Source organism: Lampetra fluviatilis, chromosome 33, assembly GCF_964198595.1.
Source record: "Lampetra fluviatilis chromosome 33, kcLamFluv1.1, whole genome shotgun sequence".
In the NCBI taxonomy this organism is placed as follows: domain Eukaryota; kingdom Metazoa; phylum Chordata; class Hyperoartia; order Petromyzontiformes; family Petromyzontidae; genus Lampetra; species Lampetra fluviatilis.
The window spans coordinates 11,970,519-11,987,709 of NC_136307.1; the positions used below are offsets into that span (position 1 = coordinate 11,970,519).

The window sequence follows — 17,191 nt, forward strand, 5'->3', positions numbered from 1 at the left end:
TGTGTGTTGAGAGAGTGAGTGTGTGTGTGTGTGTTGAGAGAGTGAGTGTGTGTGTGTTGAGAGAGTGAGTGTGTGTGTGTGTGTTGAAAGAGTGAGTGTGTGTGTGTTGAGTGAGTGTGTGTGTGTTGAGTGAGTGTGTGTGTGTTGAGAGAGTGAGTGTGTGTGTGTTGAGAGAGTGAGTGTGTGTGTGTTGAGTGAGTGTGTGTGTGTTGAGAGAGTGAGTGTGTGTGTTGAGAGAGTGAGTGTGTGTGTGTTGAGAGAGTGAGTGTGTGTTGAGAGAGTGAGTGTGTGTGTTGAGAGAGTGAGTGTGTGTGTGTTGAGTGAGTGTGTGTGTGTTGAGAGAGTGTGTGTGTGTGTTGAGAGAGTGTGTGTGTGTGTTGAGAGAGTGAGTGTGTGTTGAGAGAGTGAGTGTGTGTGTGTGTGTGTTGAGTAAGTGAGTGTGTGTGTGTGTGTTGATAGAGTGAGTGTGTGTGTGTGTTGAGAGAGTGAGTGTGTGTGTGTTGAGAGAGTGAGTGTGTGTGTGTTGAGAGAGTGAGTGTGTGTGTGTTGAGAGAGTGTGTGTGTGTTGAGAGAGTGAGTGTGTGTGTGTTGAGAGAGTGAGTGTGTGTGTGTGTTGAGAGAGTGAGTGTGTGTGTGTTGAGAGAGTGAGTGTGTGTGTGTTAAGAGAGTGAGTGTGTGTGTGTGTGTTGAGAGAGTGAGTGTGTGTGTGTTGAGAGAGTGAGTGTGTGTGTGTGTGTGTTGAGAGAGTGAGTGTGTGTGTGTGTGTTGAGTGTGTGTGTGTTGAGTAAGTGAGTGTGTGTGTGTGTGTGTTGATAGAGTGAGTGTGTGTGTGTTGAGAGAGTGTGTGTGTGTGTGTGTGTTGAGAGAGTGAGTGTGTGTTGAGAGAGTGAGTGTGTGTGTTGAGTGTGTGTGTGTGTGTTGAGAGAGTGAGTGTGTGTGTGTTAAGAGAGTGTGTGTGTGTTAAGAGAGTGAGTGTGTGTGTGTGTTGAGAGAGTGAGTGTGTGTGTGTGTGTGTTGCGAGAGTGTGTGTGTGTTAAGAGAGTGAGTGTGTGTGTGTGTTGAGAGAGTGAGTGTGTGTGTGTGTGTTGAGAGAGTGAGTGTGTGTGTGTGTGTGTGTTAAGAGAGTGTGTGTGTGTTAAGAGAGTGAGTGTGTGTGTGTGTTGAGAGAGTGAGTGTGTGTGTGTGTGTTGAGAGAGAGAGTGTGTGTGTGTTGAGAGAGTGAGTGTGTGTGTGTGTGTGTGTTGAAAGAGTGAGTGTGTGTGTGTGTGTGTGTTGAGAGAGAGAGTGTGTGTGTGTTAAGAGAGTGAGTGTGTGTGTGTGTGTTGAAAGAGTGAGTGTGTGTGTGTGTTGAGAGAGTGAGTGTGTGTGTGTTAAGAGAGTGAGTGAGTGTGTGTGTGTTGAGAGAGTGAGTGTGTGTTGTGAGAGTGAGTGTGTGTGTTAAGAGAGTGAGTGTGTGTTGAGAGAGTGAGTGTGTGTTAAGAGAGTGAGTGTGTGTTGAGAGAGTGAGTGTGTGTTAAGAGAGTGAGTGTGTGTTGAGAGAGTGAGTGTGTGTGTGTTGAGAGAGTGAGTGTGTGTGTGTGTGTTGAGTGAGTGTGTGTGTGTGTTGAGAGAGTGAGTGTGTGTGTGTGTTGAGTGAGTGAGTGTGTGTGTGTTGAGAGAGTGAGTGTGTGTGTGTTGTGTGTTGGAGAGAGTGAGTGTGTGTGTGTTGAGAGAGTGAGTGTGGTGTGTGTTGAGTGAGTGTGTGTGTGTTGAGAGAGTGAGTGTGTGTGTTGAGAGAGTGAGTGTGTGTGTGTTGAGAGAGTGAGTGTGTGTTGAGAGAGTGGGTGTGTGTGTTGAGAGAGTGAGTGTGTGTGTGTTGAGTGAGTGTGTGTGTGTTGAGTGAGTGTGTGTGTGTGTGAGAGAGTGTGTGTGTGTGTGTTGAGAGAGTGTGTGTGTGTGTTGAGAGAGTGAGTGTGTGTTGAGAGAGTGAGTGTGTGTGTGTGTGTGTGTTGAGTAAGTGAGTGTGTGTGTGTGTGTTGATAGAGTGAGTGTGTGTGTGTGTTGAGAGAGTGAGTGTGTGTGTGTTGAGAGAGTGAGTGTGTGTGTGTGTGTTGAGAGAGTGAGTGTGTGTGTGTTGAGAGAGTGAGTGTGTGTTGCGAGAGTGAGTGTGTGTGTGTGTTAAGAGAGTGAGTGTGTGTGTGTTGATAGAGTGAGTGTGTGTGTGTGTGTTGAGAGAGTGAGTGTGTGTGTGTTGAGAGAGTGAGTGTGTGTGTGTGTTGTGAGAGTGAGTGTGTGTGTTGAGAGAGTGAGTGTGTGTGTGTTGAGAGAGTGAGTGTGTGTGTGTTGAGAGAGTGAGTGTGTGTTGCGAGAGTGAGTGTGTGTGTGTGTTAAGAGAGTGAGTGTGTGTGTGTTGATAGAGTGAGTGTGTGTGTGTGTGTTGAGAGAGTGAGTGTGTGTGTGTTGAGAGAGTGAGTGTGTGTGTGTGTTGTGAGAGTGAGTGTGTGTGTTGAGAGAGTGTGTGTGTGTGTGTGTGTTGAGAGAGTGAGTGTGTGTGTGTGTTGAGAGAGTGAGTGTGTGTGTGTGTTGAGAGAGTGAGTGTGTGTGTGTGTTGAGAGAGTGAGTGTGTGTGTGTGTGTTGAGAGAGTGAGTGTGTGTGTGTTGAGAGAGTGAGTGTGTGTGTGTGTTGTGAGAGTGAGTGTGTGTGTTGAGAGAGTGAGTGTGTGTGTGTTGAGAGAGTGAGTGTGTGTGTGTGTGTTGAGAGAGTGAGTGTGTGTGTGTTAAGAGAGTGAGTGTGTGTGTGTGTGTTGAGAGAGTGAGTGTGTGTGTTGAGAGAGTGAGTGTGTGTGTGTGTGTGTGTTGAGAGAGTGAGTGTGTGTGTGTGTGTTGAGTGTGTGTGTGTTGAGTAAGTGAGTGTGTGTGTGTGTGTTGATAGAGTGAGTGTGTGTGTGTTGAGAGAGTGTGTGTGTGTGTGTGTTGAGAGAGTGAGTGTGTGTTGAGAGAGTGAGTGTGTGTGTTGAGTGTGTGTGTGTGTGTGTTGAGAGAGTGTGTGTGTGTTGAGAGAGTGAGGTGTGTGTGTGTTGCGAGAGTGAGTGTGTGTGTGTGTGTTGAAAGAGTGAGTGTGTGTGTGTGTGTTGAGAGAGAGAGTGTGTGTGTGTGTGTTGAAAGAGTGAGTGTGTGTGTGTGTTGAGAGAGTGAGTGTGTGTGTGTTGAGAGAGTGAGTGTGTGTGTGTGTGTGTTGAGAGAGTGAGTGTGTGTGTGTGTGTTGAGTGTGTGTGTGTGTTGAGTAAGTGAGTGTGTGTGTGTTGAGAGAGAGTGAGTGTGTGTGTGTTGAGAGAGTGAGTGTGTGTGTGTGTTGAAGAGTGAGTGTGTGTGTGTTGATAGAGTGAGTGTGTGTGTGTTGAGAGAGTGAGTGTGTGTGTGTGTGTTGAGAGAGTGAGTGTGTGTTGAGAGAGTGAGTGTGTGTGTGTGTGTTGAAGAGTGGTGTGTGTGTGTTGAGAGTGTGTGTGTGTGTGTGTTGAGAGAGTGAGTGTGTGTGTGTGTGTTGAGAGAGTGAGTGTGTGTGTGTTGAGAGAGTGAGTGTGTGTGTGGTGTTGAGAGAGTGAGTGTGTGTGTGTGTTGAGAGAGTGAGTGTGTGTGTGTTGAGAGAGTGAGTGTGTGTGTGTGTTGAGGAGTGAGTGTGTGTGTGTGTGTGAAAGAGTGAGTGTGTGTGTGTTGAGAGAGTGAGTGTGTGTGTTGAAGAGTGAGTGTGTGTGTGTGTGTTGAGAGAGTGAGTGTGTGTGTGTGTGAGAGTGAGTGTGTGTGTGTGTGTGAGAGAGTGAGTGTGTGTGTGTTGAGAGAGTGAGTGTGTGTGTGTTGAGAGAGTGAGTGTGTGTGTGTGTGTGTTGAGAGAGTGAGTGTGTGTGTGTGTGTGAGTGTGTGTGTGTGAGTATGTGAGTGTGTGTGTGTGTGTTGATAGAGTGAGTGTGTGTGTGTTGAGAGTGTGTGTGTGTGTGTGTGTGAGAGAGTGAGTGTGTGTGTTGATAGTGTGAGTGTGTGTGTGTGTGTTGAGGAGTGTGTGTGTGTGTGTTGATAGAGTGAGTGTGTGTGTGTTGATAGAGTGAGTGTGTGTGTGTGTGTGAGGAGTGGGTGTGTGTGTGTTGATAGAGTGAGTGTGTGTGTGTGTGTTGAGAGAGTGGTGTGTGTGTGTTGAGTGAGTGTGTGTGTGTGTGTTGAGAGAGTGAGTGTGTGTGTGTGTGTTGAGAGAGTGGTGTGTGTGTGTGTGTTGAGAGAGTGAGTGTGTTGTGTGTGTGAGAGAGTGAGTGTGTGTGGTGTGTTGAGAGGTGAGTGTGTGGTGTTGAGAGTGGTGTGTGTGTGTGTGTGATAGAGTGAGTGTGTGTGTGTGTGTTGAGGGAGTGTGTGTGGGTGTGTGTTGGTGAGTGTGTGTGTTGGGAGTGTGTGTGTGTGTTGATGAGTGGTGTGTGTGTTGAGGGTGTGTGTGTGTGTGTGTGTGTTGATGAGTGGGGAGTGTGTGTTGAGAGAGTGAGTGTGTGTGTTGAGAGAGTGTGTGTGTGTGTTGATAGTGAGTGTGTGTGTTGGTGAGGGTGTGTGTGTGTGTGTGATAGGGTGGTGTGTGTGGGTGTGTTGGGTGTGGTGTGTGTGTTGGTGGTGTGTGTGTGTGAGAGGGTGTGTGTGTGTGTTGAGGGGTGTGTGTGTGTGTTGAGAGAGTGAGTGTGTGTGTTGATAGAGTGTGTGTGTGTGTGTGTTGGGAGTGAGGTGTGTGTGTGTGGTGGGTGTGTGTGTGTGTGGGGGGTGGTGTGTGTGTGTGTTGAGAGAGTGTGTGTGTGTGTGTGTGTGAGTGAGTGTGTGTGTGTTGAGAGTGAGTGTGTGTGTGTTGAGTGTGTGTTGTGTGAGTGTGTGTGTTGAGAGAGTGTTTATGCCGTGCGCGTGTCCCGCCGTCGCTCCGACATTCCTCCGAGGCCTCTCCAATCTCAGCGTCAATCAGGGACCCACATCTCCCCTCCCCCCGACACGGGGAGGAGGAGGTGGGGGGCCCGGGGCCCACACTCACTGCCCTGGGCTCCCCTAGGACGGGGGGCAGGGGTTACTGGGTACGTGTTAGGGGTAGACGGCCCTCCGTAGGGGCTAGAGGTCAGTGTGGGTAGGGGTAGGTGTCGGTGTGGGTAGAATTTAGGGGTCAGTAGAGTTTAGGGGTCAGTAGAGTTTAGGGGTCGAGGTTTGTGGTTAGTGGTGGGAGAGTATCATTCAGAGTTTGTGTTGGCAGTTCGCGTGATACTTCGAGGTACGGTTAGTTGTGGGTGTGAGTGTTGGGCTTTGGGGTAAAGGCTTGGGGCTCGCGGTTGACGTCCGCGCTCGCGAGGCTCCAATGACAGATCCGAGTTCAGGGTCACGATTTGTGGTTTGAATTTCGAGGTCGGGGTCGAAAAGAGCGAGAGTTTGGCGATGCGGGCAGTAAGCGGTTTTGAGTCGGGGGGGGGGGTAGGCGTTAGAGACTCTATCAGGGATTAGGGTGAGTCGTCAGGAGTCGGGGGGGTAGGCGTTAGAGACTCTATCAGGGATTAGGGTGAGTCGTCAGGAGTCGGGGGGGGGGGAGGTAGGCGTTAGAGACTCTCAGGATTTAGGGTGAGTCGTCAGGAGTCGGGGGGGGGGGTTAGAGACTCTCAGGGTTTAGGGTGAGTCGTCAGTCGTCGGGGTGCTTAGGGGTCAGGATCATGCTGTGGCTGTCACGTGGGGAGCGGTGGCGCAGTGGTTGACGCACTGCGCTTCGAAGCCGGAGGGCCTGAGTTCGATGCCCGCTTACGGCCGGCAATGGTGACGAATATACCAACCGGTCCTGGGCTTCCCGTAGGGCGACTCTACTCTGTGCGTTGTGTATTAAACATCAGCGCCGGGCAGACAAAGGCGTCCGGGCGTGGGTGTTGACCACCCGCCTTCTCGTGTGCCAATGCCGACCTTCATAGGTGCGACTCGCTGACGGCTCTTGCCCCAGCAGTCTTGTGAAGGCCGTACGGGGGATCTTTGTCATTGCCGCGCGTGCGCGTGGAGATGCTGGATGGCCGGGATGGTGGTGATCGTGGTGGGGGCGTCAGGCGCGTGCCCGGGGGAGTTGCGCGTGCACGTGCGCCTAATCGATTAATGAGCGGTGATGTGGGGAGGAGCCGGGGTGGGTGTGTGAGTACGTGAGTGTCACTGTGTGTGTGTGAGTACGTGAGTGTCACTGTGCGTGAGTGAGTGTCACTGTGTGTGTGAGTGTCACTGTGTGTGTGAGTACGTGAGTGTCACTGTGTGTGTGTGAGTGAGTGTCACTGTGTGTGTGTGTGAGTGAGTGTCACTGTGTGTGTGAGTGAGTGTCACTGTGTGTGTGAGTGAGTGTCACTGTGTGTGTGAGTGAGTGTCACTGTGTGTGTGTGTGAGTGAGTGTCACTGTGTGTGAGTGAGTGTGTCACTGTGTGTGTGTCACTGTGTGTGAGTGAGTGTGTCACTGTGTGTGTGTCACTGTGTGTGTGTGTGTCACTGTGTGTGTGTCACTGTGTGCGTGTGTGTCACTGTGTGTGTGTGTGTGTCACTGTGTGCGAGTGTGTGTCACTGTGTGTGTGTGTGAGTGAGTGTCACTGTGTGTGAGTGAGTGTCACTGTGTGTGTGTGAGTCAGTGTCACTGTGTGTGAGTGAGTGTGCGAGTGAGTGTCACTGTGTGTGTGAGTGAGTGTCACTGTGTGAGTGAGTGTGTCACTGTGTGTGAGTGAGTGTGTCACTGTGTGTGTGTCACTGTGTGTGTGAGTGTGTCACTGTGTGTGTGTCACTGTGTGTGTGTGTGTGTGTCACTGTGCGAGTGTGTGTCACTGTGTGTGTGTGTGAGTGAGTGTCACTGTGTGTGAGTGAGTGTCACTGTGTGTGAGTGAGTGTCACTGTGTGTGTGTGAGTGTCACTGTGTGTGAGTGAGTGTGCGAGTGAGTGTCACTGTGTGTGTGAGTGAGTGTCACTGTGTGAGTGTCACTGTGTGAGTGTCACTGTGTGTGTGAGTGAGTGTCACTGTGTGAGTGTCACTGTGTGTGTGAGTGAGTGTCACTGTATGTGTGTGAGTGAGTGTCACTGTGTGAGTGTCACTGTGTGTGTGAGTGAGTGTCACTGTATGTGTGTGAGTGAGTGTGCGAGTGTGTGTACACAATGTAATTAACATGTTACCGCTCCCCCACCAGAGCACCCCCTCCCCTCGTCCCCACCCCCTACACCTGTGTAGCCTCACAGGTGGCAGCTGCCACGTGCCCCGCACCCCCCCACCCCCTACCCCGCATGCTCAGCTGTGTGGGTGGCAGCTGGGGTCCCAACGATGGATGTCCAGGGCCCTCAGCTGCCCAGCTCCGTCACACGTGGACGAAGTGCCCCCCCTCCCCGTCGATCTCCAAGGCCCAGCCCACCGCCCCCCCCCCAAATCTACCTCCCTCCCCACGGAGAGGGGTCCGGGGTCGCGTCCCTTCGCCCACCCACTCCTGCCCTGCCGGGAGGTCCCCTCTGCTAAGAGATGTCAGGCAGAGGAAGCCTTATCGCCGAGATAAGGTGACGGGGCCGCGTCACCGGTGTGGTGTGGTGTGGTACGGTGTGGTGCGGTGCGGTGTGGTGCGGTGCAGGGACAGGCTGCAGTGACTTGGCAGTGGCGAGCGATGTGTCTGCCGTGTAATCCAAATTAAGTAATCGCGGTCGGATTTTTCGAATTTGGCAAATTTGGATCGTGATGCCGACGGCAGCCAGCGACCTTATTTCTAATGACACCACGGGGTCTTTGACGTCGGCTGTGAAGTGGACGGCTCGTGGTAATTTAAAGGTTAACGCACACCGCAGTATTAACCAGGGCCGCATGCCGGAGCTGAACCGCGAACCTCCGCACACTGGGTCACGCCCCCAACCCCGTGGCCGTGACCTTTAAACGAGGTCGTGCTCCAGGGTTGCACTCGAGGTGTGGAGCCTGTCTGGTTCAGCGTGGAGAGAGCTCCGGAGGGAGTGGGAGAGAGCGTGGGCCTGACGTGTGCGTCCGTGCTGCCGCTGCAGGAGTCTCTGAAGCCCACGCTCTTCACCATCACCAACTTCCCGGGTTCCTCGCCCGGGCCGCACCACTTCTCCAGCCCCAGCTACTCCCCACCCTCCTCCTCCGCGGGACCCCCAACCAGCATGGCGGGCGGCCACATGGTGGGCGGCGGACATTCCTGCAAGACGGTCCAGGGGGGCCACATGCAAACGCACGGCAACGCGTCCTCGTTCACCCTCATGTCAGGTGAGGGGGTCGCTCCGCACCCACCCTGCCACCCAGCGCTGACAACAACGCAGCCCCCAACTCATCCCCCAACTCATCCCCCAACTCATCCCCCAACTCATCCCCCAACTCATCCCCCAACTCATCCCCCAACTCATCCCCCAACTCATCCCCCAACTCATCCCCCAACTCATCCCCCAACTCATCCCCCAACCCAGCCCCCAACCCAGCCCCCAACCCAGCCCCCAACTCATCCCCCAACTCATCCCCCAACTCATCCCCCAACTCATCCCCCAACTCATCCCCCAACTCATCCCCCAACTCATCCCCCAACTCATCCCCCAACTCATCCCCCAACTCATCCCCCAACTCATCCCCCAACTCATCCCCCAACTCATCCCCCAACTCATCCCCCAACCCAGCCCCCAACTCATCCCCCAACCCAGCCCCCAACTCATCCCCCAACTCATCCCCCAACTCATCCCCCAACCCAGCCCCCAACTCATCCCCCAACTCATCCCCCAACCCAGCCTCCAACTCACCCCCCAACTCACCCCCCAACTCACCCCCCAACTCATCCCCCAACTCATCCCCCAACTCATCCCCCAACTCATCCCCCAACTCATCCCCCAACTCATCCCCCAACTCATCCCCCAACTCATCCCCCAACTCATCCCCCAACTCACCCCCCAACTCATCCCCCAACTCATCCCCCAACTCATCCCCCAACTCATCCCCCAACTCATCCCCCAACTCATCCCCCAACTCATCCCCCAACTCATCCCCCAACTCATCCCCCAACTCATCCCCCAACTCATCCCCCAACTCATCCCCCAACTCATCCCCCAACTCATCCCCCAACTCATCCCCCAATTCATCCCCCAACTCATCCCCCAACTCATCCCCCAACTCGGCCCCCGACTCATCCCCCGACTCATCCCCCGACTCGTCCCCCGACTCGTCCCCCGACTCGTCCCCCGACTCGTCCCCCGACTCGTCCCCCGACTCGTCCCCCGACTCGGCCCCCGACTCGGCCCCCGACTCGGCCCCCGACTCATCCCCCGACTCATCCCCCGACTCATCCCCCGACTCATCCCCCGACTCATCCCCCGACTCATCCCCCGACTCACCCCCCGACTCACCCCCCGACTCACCCCCCGACTCACCCCCCGACTCATCCCCCAACTCATCCCCCGACTCATCCCCCAACTCATCCCCCAACTCATCCCCCAACTCATCCCCCAACTCATCCCCCACCTCATCCCCCGACTCATCCCCCGACTCATCCCCCGACTCATCCCCCGACTCGGCCCCCGACTCGGCCCCCGACTCGGCCCCCGACTCATCCCCCGACTCATCCCCCGACTCATCCCCCGACTCATCCCCCGACTCATCCCCCGACTCATCCCCCGACTCATCCCCCGACTCATCCCCCGACTCATCCCCCGACTCATCCCCCGACTCATCCCCCGACTCATCCCCCGACTCATCCCCCGACTCATCCCCCGACTCATCCCCCGACTCATCCCCCGACTCATCCCCCGACTCATCCCCCGACTCATCCCCCGACTCATCCCCCGACTCATCCCCCGACTCATCCCCCGACTCATCCCCCGACTCATCCCCCGACTCATCCCCCGACTCATCCCCCGACTCATCCCCCGACTCATCCCCCGACTCATCCCCCGACTCATCCCCCGACTCATCCCCCGACTCATCCCCCGACTCATCCCCCGACTCATCCCCCGACTCATCCCCCGACTCATCCCCCGACTCATCCCCCGACTCATCCCCCGACTCATCCCCCGACTCATCCCCCGACTCATCCCCCGACTCATCCCCCGACTCACCCCCCGACTCAGTGTCTCTCCGTGGTGTTTCTCCGTGTCTCCGTATCTCCATGCACCCCTGTGTCTCCGTGTGTCTGTGGCTGCAGGAAACTCGCATGCGGGCGGCGCTCCACCCGCGGGTCACACGCAGACGCAGCAGATGCAGGGACACTCGCTGTCAGGTGGGATCACTCAAACCCCCCCTCACCCCACACCTCCCCCACCCCCCACCCGGCACGTGCCGTGCTCACCTAGGCCCAGGTCGAGGTGAGATGGTGGTGTGAGCGGACGGCTGCGGATGAGCAGGCGGACGGGTTCGGGTGGGCGAGCGGGCGGAGTGCGACTTTGGCGACCCGCGACGTCGATTCCTGCATCCGGGTGGTTCCGTAGAGGATGGCCCTGCAGGACGTTGGCGACGCATAGTGGCGAATGTTTTAACCGGTTCTGGGCGTCCCCTAGGTTGACTCGGCCTTAAATGAGTAGCTGGTGCAGTGTGTGAACATCAGCATTGGGGAGACAATGGCGTCCAGGCGTGGTGATGGCCACCCACCCTATCGTGCACCGCCCTTGCCTTTATAGGCGATGCTCGCTAACAGCTCTTGCCCCAACAGTGTTAAGGCAAAACGAGAGATCTTTGTCCCTTCAGCTCAGTCAAGTGCAGTCGACTCGGTAGGAAAACTAGGCGGGGTGCAGGGTCTGCCGCGATGGGAAGATTCACTCTGCCGATACTCCAAGAAAACGGTGCCCACTGCTCTTTGAGGAAGAGCGCGGTGCTGGCATCAGTGGAAGGTCGTGAATGAGTGAATGGGAGTGAGCAAGGTCAGTGGGTGTGAGCAAACGACCTCCCGGTCTCTCCACACTTTGGCCCATGGGTAGCCCGCGCCGCGGTGATGCCGTGCGTGCCGTGCCTGCCCAGGTGGGGTCGCCGTTTCGCAGCTGCTGCCTTCCACTGCCCACGGCCACGTGGCGTTGCCCCAGGGAGCGCAGCCGGTGGCGGCGTCGGAGGGCAGCGGCTGCCAATCGCTGGGCAGCAACGTGGCAGGTACGGGGGGTGGGTGGTGGGGGGCTGTGGGGCAGCGGCCGTTCTCCCCGGAGGTCGCCGCTTGTGGCCGGGGAGGTCGCCTCTAGGCGGCATTAGGTCGCCCGCCCGCCCCCCCCCCCCCCCCAGTCAAACCGCTTCCACGGCCAAGGGCCATTGGACGTTTGCAAACGACCTCGACCGCCCACTCGGCTGCGCCACGACCGCTCTTCGTCAATGGGCAGTCGGCGTTAACTTAGGCAATTGGCGAAGTGAGGCCTTCCGGCTGTGAAAAAGTCAGCGTTGATCGACTGTGGTCGTGAGTGGGGTGACGCTGGTGGCGGTTGTTGTTGTTGTCCTTGGCGGTTGTTGTTGTTCTTGGCGCGCTTCACGTGCCTCTTCCCGTGCGGGTGCAGTCCCCATCCCGGCCACGCTGGTGTCATCCAGCATGCCGGTGTCGGTGGCGGGGCACGTCATGTACCAGGCGCCGCATGGCATCATGTACGCGAGCTCCCCCTCGCTGGGCGGCGACGGCACCAGCCTCAGCGGGGGCCTCGCCGTGCACCTCAACGCCTTCCACGGGGGCCCGGCCTCCATGCAGCTCCACCACGGCCCTGGGCCCACGGCCGAGCAGGGTGGGTCCCCACGCGTGGGCCGAGAGGAAGCGACGACCAATCGATTGTGGACGACTTCCGTTGGATCGCGGTTCCGGCTGGGTTTAGAGGACCGACCGCGCATTCAGAGTTGTGTCGCTGCGGGACAATTTGAGTGAGGGCCGGGGCTTGATTTCATAGGCCTCTTATCCGGGCTGGTGAGCGAAATAAGTAGGTCTGAACCTGGCACACCACATCCAGTATTCCTGTAGCGATGACTGGCGCTACTGCTCGTCATGTGCCACGTACTCCAGTCTACCAGCAACCTGGGACATGTTCCATGCCTTCGATTAGCACAGTTGGCTACGTACGGTGCAAAATAAGTTTCTCACTCATATTCAATGAGAAATGAAGCCCTGATGAGGACACTGAGTGGCATGTTGCCCACGGTGTGTCTGAAACGCGTGTATGTGCAGGGAGTGTGGGGAGTGGTAGTGTCGCGGTTTGTGCGCTACTTTACGAACTCGGTGACCCAAGTTCGTAGAGTTCGAGTCCCACTCACGGCCAACATCAGTGACAATTATTTAACTGGTCCTTGGCCTCCCCTAGGTTGATTCGGCCTCCAATGAGTACCTAGGTCGACTCTGCCTCGAATAAGTACCCGATCTTTGCGTGGTGCTGGCCACCCACCCCCTTGTGTGCTGTGATGGCCTTTAGAGGTCATTACTTACAGCACTTCCCAAAAGTCTGTTCAGGCTGTGGGGGAGATCTTTGTCTTTGGGGTGTGTGCGAGAGACGTGTATGCGTGTGGGTGTGTGTGTTCAGGTGGCCTCCAGCAGCTGATGTTCGCCGGTCCGAGCGGCCCTGTGCACATCCCTATGCAGCTCCAGCAGGTTGGGACTGAAATCCAGTGCTGTACTGTACTTCTATGCTCCTGCATCTATTCTCACCACCTTCGCCAACCCCCACTAATGAGCACGGTCGCTTGAAACCCCCGTGACCCACAACGGCATGGGGAGGCCCTCGCTCATCCTGCGGTGGATTAACAGAAGTGGCCGAACGTTTGCATGTCAGACACCGCTGCATGCTCACGTGGACGTGCAGTGTTTGTGTTGCTCTTACTACGCGAAGGCCATCGTGGAGGCGCTACGTTCAAACTCTACAGAGCAATCGCCACACTGTGTTCAACAGACGACACTGCTGATCACCTAATTTCTCTCTCTCTCCTTCCCACGCACTGTTCCACTTTAGAATGCCCTCCCTCATCCCATCGCCATCATCTCTTTTTCCAAGCTGTTCAAATAATAATAACTTTGCTCAAGTCAAGGAACGAGTTGACAGTTATCTCTTGCTAATTTAATGGTGCTGTGTGTTGTCCCGGCCACTTCATTTCTGGGCCTGTGCCGTTTGCAGCGACGAAATAAAAGTAACTGGCTATAAGGTGCGGCGTCCGGAGTCGATTGCAGGAGCGGCTAACTCCTGGGGTGCGCATGCGTGCGTGCGCACCCCAGGAGCGGCTAACTCCTGGGGTGCGCGTGCGTGCGTGCGTCTGTCATCCTGGGCAGATGGCCGTGATCGGACCGACGATGAGCAGCGAGTCGCTGACGGAGCTGCACGTGGCTCGCGTGACGGAACACAAGCCCGCCGCCAATGGAAACTGAGCCCCCTGCCTCCTTGCCCACTCGCTCGCCCAACTCGCCGCCCCGACCTCCATTGACCGTGGACTGTGGCCTCCTCGCGCGCTGAAGAGGGTGGAGCCGAGCGGAGCAACACCGCAGCCCGGGGCGCTCCGCGAGAGTTGGGCGGCTGCCCCAACCACACCTTCTGTCCATGCCATTTCACTGTATATATGTACATTGTGTTTTATTATTATTAATGCACCAAAGAATAATATATTTCCTATTTTTTGAAATGTAATGCAATCGTTTGCAGGTGCTGAGCAGCAGCACTGGAGACACGCTGTGGCCTTGTTTGTAACATACACTGAAAACTCCACTATTTTATAAGCGTTTTTATGCAATTATTTACTGTAGCTTCTGACATTGGGAAAAGGGAGCCCGCAGAGCTTGCGTGAGGAGGTCTCGCCTTGAGGCCCCGCAGGCCAGACCTCCTCCGCAGGAGCCGCACTTTACTGGGCTCCCGCTGCCTTGTCAATGTACCTCTACACGTGGTCTCACTGCCTTAAGGAACCTGTACGTGTGGTCCGTAGCTGCCTTGTTGTTGATGTGTGGATCCTTGCTGACTTGTCGAGTCTCCACTTCGGGGGAGGGCTCTCACTGCTGCCTTGCCAGGTTTCTCCAGGGGAGGCTCTGCTGTATTTATGGACCTCTGCCACAGAGGCTTTTGTTGGCGTGTGCTGAGGGGTTTTCACATGAATGTTTATATAAATGGACCTGCATGTAAAGGTCCTCCGTTGGGTAATAAGTTCGCCATGCTTGATGGGTCTCTACGTGGAGGTCTTCCTTGTTGAATGGGTCTCCATGTGAGAGCTCTTCCTTGGTTGATGATGCCTCACGGATGTTCATGGGTCTTCATGTGAAAGCTCTCCCTAGTTGATGAACCCTCACGGATGTTCATGGGTCTCCATGTGAAAGCTCTCCCTGGTTGATGAACCCTCACGAATGTTCATGGGTCTCCATGTGAAAGCTCCCCCTGGTTGATGAGCCCTCACGGCTGTTCATGGGTATCCATGTGAAAGCTCTCCCTGGTTGAGAAACCCTCACGGATGTCCATGGGTCTCCATGTGAAAGCTCTTTCTAGTTGAGGAACCTTCACAGATGTTCATGGGTCTCCATGTGAAAGCTCTCCCTGGTTGATGAACCCCCAGACATGTTCATGGGTCTCCATGTGAAAGCTCTCCCTGGTTAATGAAACTTTACGGATGTTCATGGGTCTTCATGTGAAAGCTCTCCCTGATTGAGAAACCCTCACGGGGATGTTCATGGGTCTCCATGTGAAAGCTCTCCCTGGTTGGTGAACCCCCACAGATGTTCATGGGTCTCCATGTGAAAGCTCTCCCTGGTTGATGAACCCCCACACATGTTCATGGGTCTTCATGTGAAAGCTCTCCCTGGTTGATGAAACCTTACGGATGTTCATGGGTCTCCATGTGAAAGCTCTCCCTGGTTGATGAACCCTCACGGATGTTCATGGGTCTCCATGTGAAAGCTCTCCCTGGTTGATGAACCCTCACGGATGTTCATGGGTCTCCATGTGAAAGCTCTCCCTGGTTGATGAACCCTCACGGATGTTCATGGGTCTCCATGTGAAAGCTCTCCCTGGTTGATGAACCCTCACGGATGTTCATGGGTCTCTATGTGAAAGCTCTCCCTGGTTGAGAAACCCACACATGTTCATGGGTCTCCATGTGAAAGCTCTCCCTGGTTGATGAACCCTCACACATGTTCATGGGTCTCCATGTGAAAGCTCTCCCTGGTTGATGAACCCCCACGGATGTTCATGGGTCTCCATGTGAAAGCTCTCCCTGGTTGAGAAACGCTCACGGGTGTTCATGGGTCTCCATGTGAAAGCTCTCCCTGGTTGATGAACCTTCACGGATGTCCATGGGTCTTCATGTGAAAGCTCTCCCTGGTTGAGAAACCCTCACACATGTTCATGGGTCTCCATGTGAAAGCTCTCCCTGGTTGGTGAACCTCCACAGATGTTCATGGGTCTCCATGTGAAAGCTCTCTCTGGTTGATGAACCCCCACAGATGTTCATGGGTCTCCATATGAAAGCTCTCCCTGGTTGAGAAACCCTCACACATGTTCATGGGTATCCATGTGAAAGCTCTCCCTGGTTGATGAACCCTCACACATGTTCATGGGTCTCCATGTGAAAGCTCTCCCTGGTTGATGAACCCCCACGGATGTTCATGGGTCTCCATGTGAAAGCTCTCCCTGGTTGATGAACCCCCACGGATGTTCATGGGTCTCCATGTGAAAGCTCTCCCTGGTTGATGAACCCTCACGGATGTTCATGGGTCTCCATGTGAAAGCTCTCCCTGGTTGATGAACCCTCACACATGTTCATGGGTCTCAATGTGAAAGCTCTCCCTGGTTGAGAAACCCTCACACATGTTCATGGGTCTCCATGTGAAAGCTCTCCCTGGTTGAGAAACCCTCACACATGTTCATGGGTCTCCATGTGAAAGCTCTCCCTGGTTGAGAAACCCTCACACATGTTCATGGGTCTCCATGTGAAAGCTCTCCCTGGTTGATGAACCCTCACGAATGTTCATGGGTCTCCATGTGAAAGCTCTCCCCGGTTGAGAAACGCTCACGGGTGTTCATGGGTTTCCATGTGAAAGCTCTCCCTGGTTGATGAACCTTCATGGATGTTCATGGGTCTCCATGTGAAAGCTCTCTCTGGTTGATGAACCCCCACAGATGTTCATGGGTCTCCATATGAAAGCTCTCCCTGGTTGAGAAACCCTCACACATGTTCATGGGTCTCCATGTGAAAGCTCTCCCTGGTTGAGGAACCCTCACATGGATTTCATTTCGATTTAAGTCTCGTGACTGCAGGGATTCATATTCTTGGTTCTTTTGATAAAGTCACGTAGGAGGGAAATAATAAAATAATAAAAATAAACCAATTAAATTCTCACGACGTTTCGATTGCAACACAAGCAATCATCATCAGGTGTGAAAACCACAGCAAACATTTGCGTGGACACAAGCAATCATCATCAGGTGTGAAAACCACAGCAAGCAAATGTTTGCTGTGGTTTTCACACCTGATGATGATTGCTTGTGTTGCAATCGAAACGTCGTGAGAATTTTATTGTTTAATTTTAATTATTTCCCTTCTACGTGACTTTACTGAAAGAACCAAGAATATGAAGATACCTCACACGGATGTTTATGGGTCTCGATGTGTGAAGCTCTTTTGGTTGATGGAACCTCACAAGAATGTCTATGGGTCTCCATTTGAAAGCTCTTCACGTTTGATGGGTCTCTCCGTGGTGATGAGCCCTCGAGTGGACGTTCTCGTTGATGGTACCTCCGTCTGAAAGTTCTCCCTGGTTGATGGGCCTCCACGTGGAGGCTCGCACACCCTGTGAAGGCCGGGCCAATGTGGACCGCTGACCCCACTTGTGTCAGTGCCCGTGCCCGGTGGCTGAATTTCAAACACTGTACATGTCACTGTACACTACTGTAAATAAATTCGTTCTGCACAAATCGCGTGGCCTTGGTGTCCCGTGAAGATGGGTTGGGGTAGTGGTTGCCATCCCCGCACAGCGCCTTGACCATCACAGCGCCATGACCATTCCCGACCGTGCACGTCGATGGAAGTGAATATCTGACCGTGGAATTCACCTAGGTTTACTCGGCCTGAAATTAGAACCTGGGTAGAGTACGGGAGCAATGAGGTGACCAGGCGAGAATCCAGTACCAGAACCAACATTCGAGACACGTTTGCCTCCATAGGAAGATGCATAAGCAGTGTGCCTGTCCCATGTCTGTCCCTCGACGTAACGGTTCAACAAGATAACTGGACCGGTTTTGACATTAATCGTCTCATCAG

The 17,191-nt window shown here is 54.6% G+C and overlaps 1 protein-coding gene across 2 annotated transcripts in view; it reads left to right on the plus strand.

Annotated features, from left to right (window-relative positions):
• The window catches only part of LOC144944082 (serum response factor-like), a 28,782-nt gene extending 11,591 nt beyond the window's left edge, over positions 1 to 17,191 (plus strand). Inside the window, exons 3-8 of one of the 2 annotated variants that reach the window (XM_078872146.1) lie at positions 8,020 to 8,242; positions 10,158 to 10,232; positions 10,967 to 11,092; positions 11,485 to 11,703; positions 12,487 to 12,554; positions 13,227 to 17,191. In XM_078872146.1, the coding sequence (XP_078728272.1) occupies positions 8,020 to 8,242; positions 10,158 to 10,232; positions 10,967 to 11,092; positions 11,485 to 11,703; positions 12,487 to 12,554; positions 13,227 to 13,322 (807 nt within the window). In that variant the 3' untranslated portion in view covers positions 13,323 to 17,191. The remainder of the gene's footprint in view (positions 1 to 8,019; positions 8,243 to 10,157; positions 10,233 to 10,966; positions 11,093 to 11,484; positions 11,704 to 12,486; positions 12,555 to 13,226) is intronic. The other variant, XM_078872147.1, reaches the window with a different exon arrangement.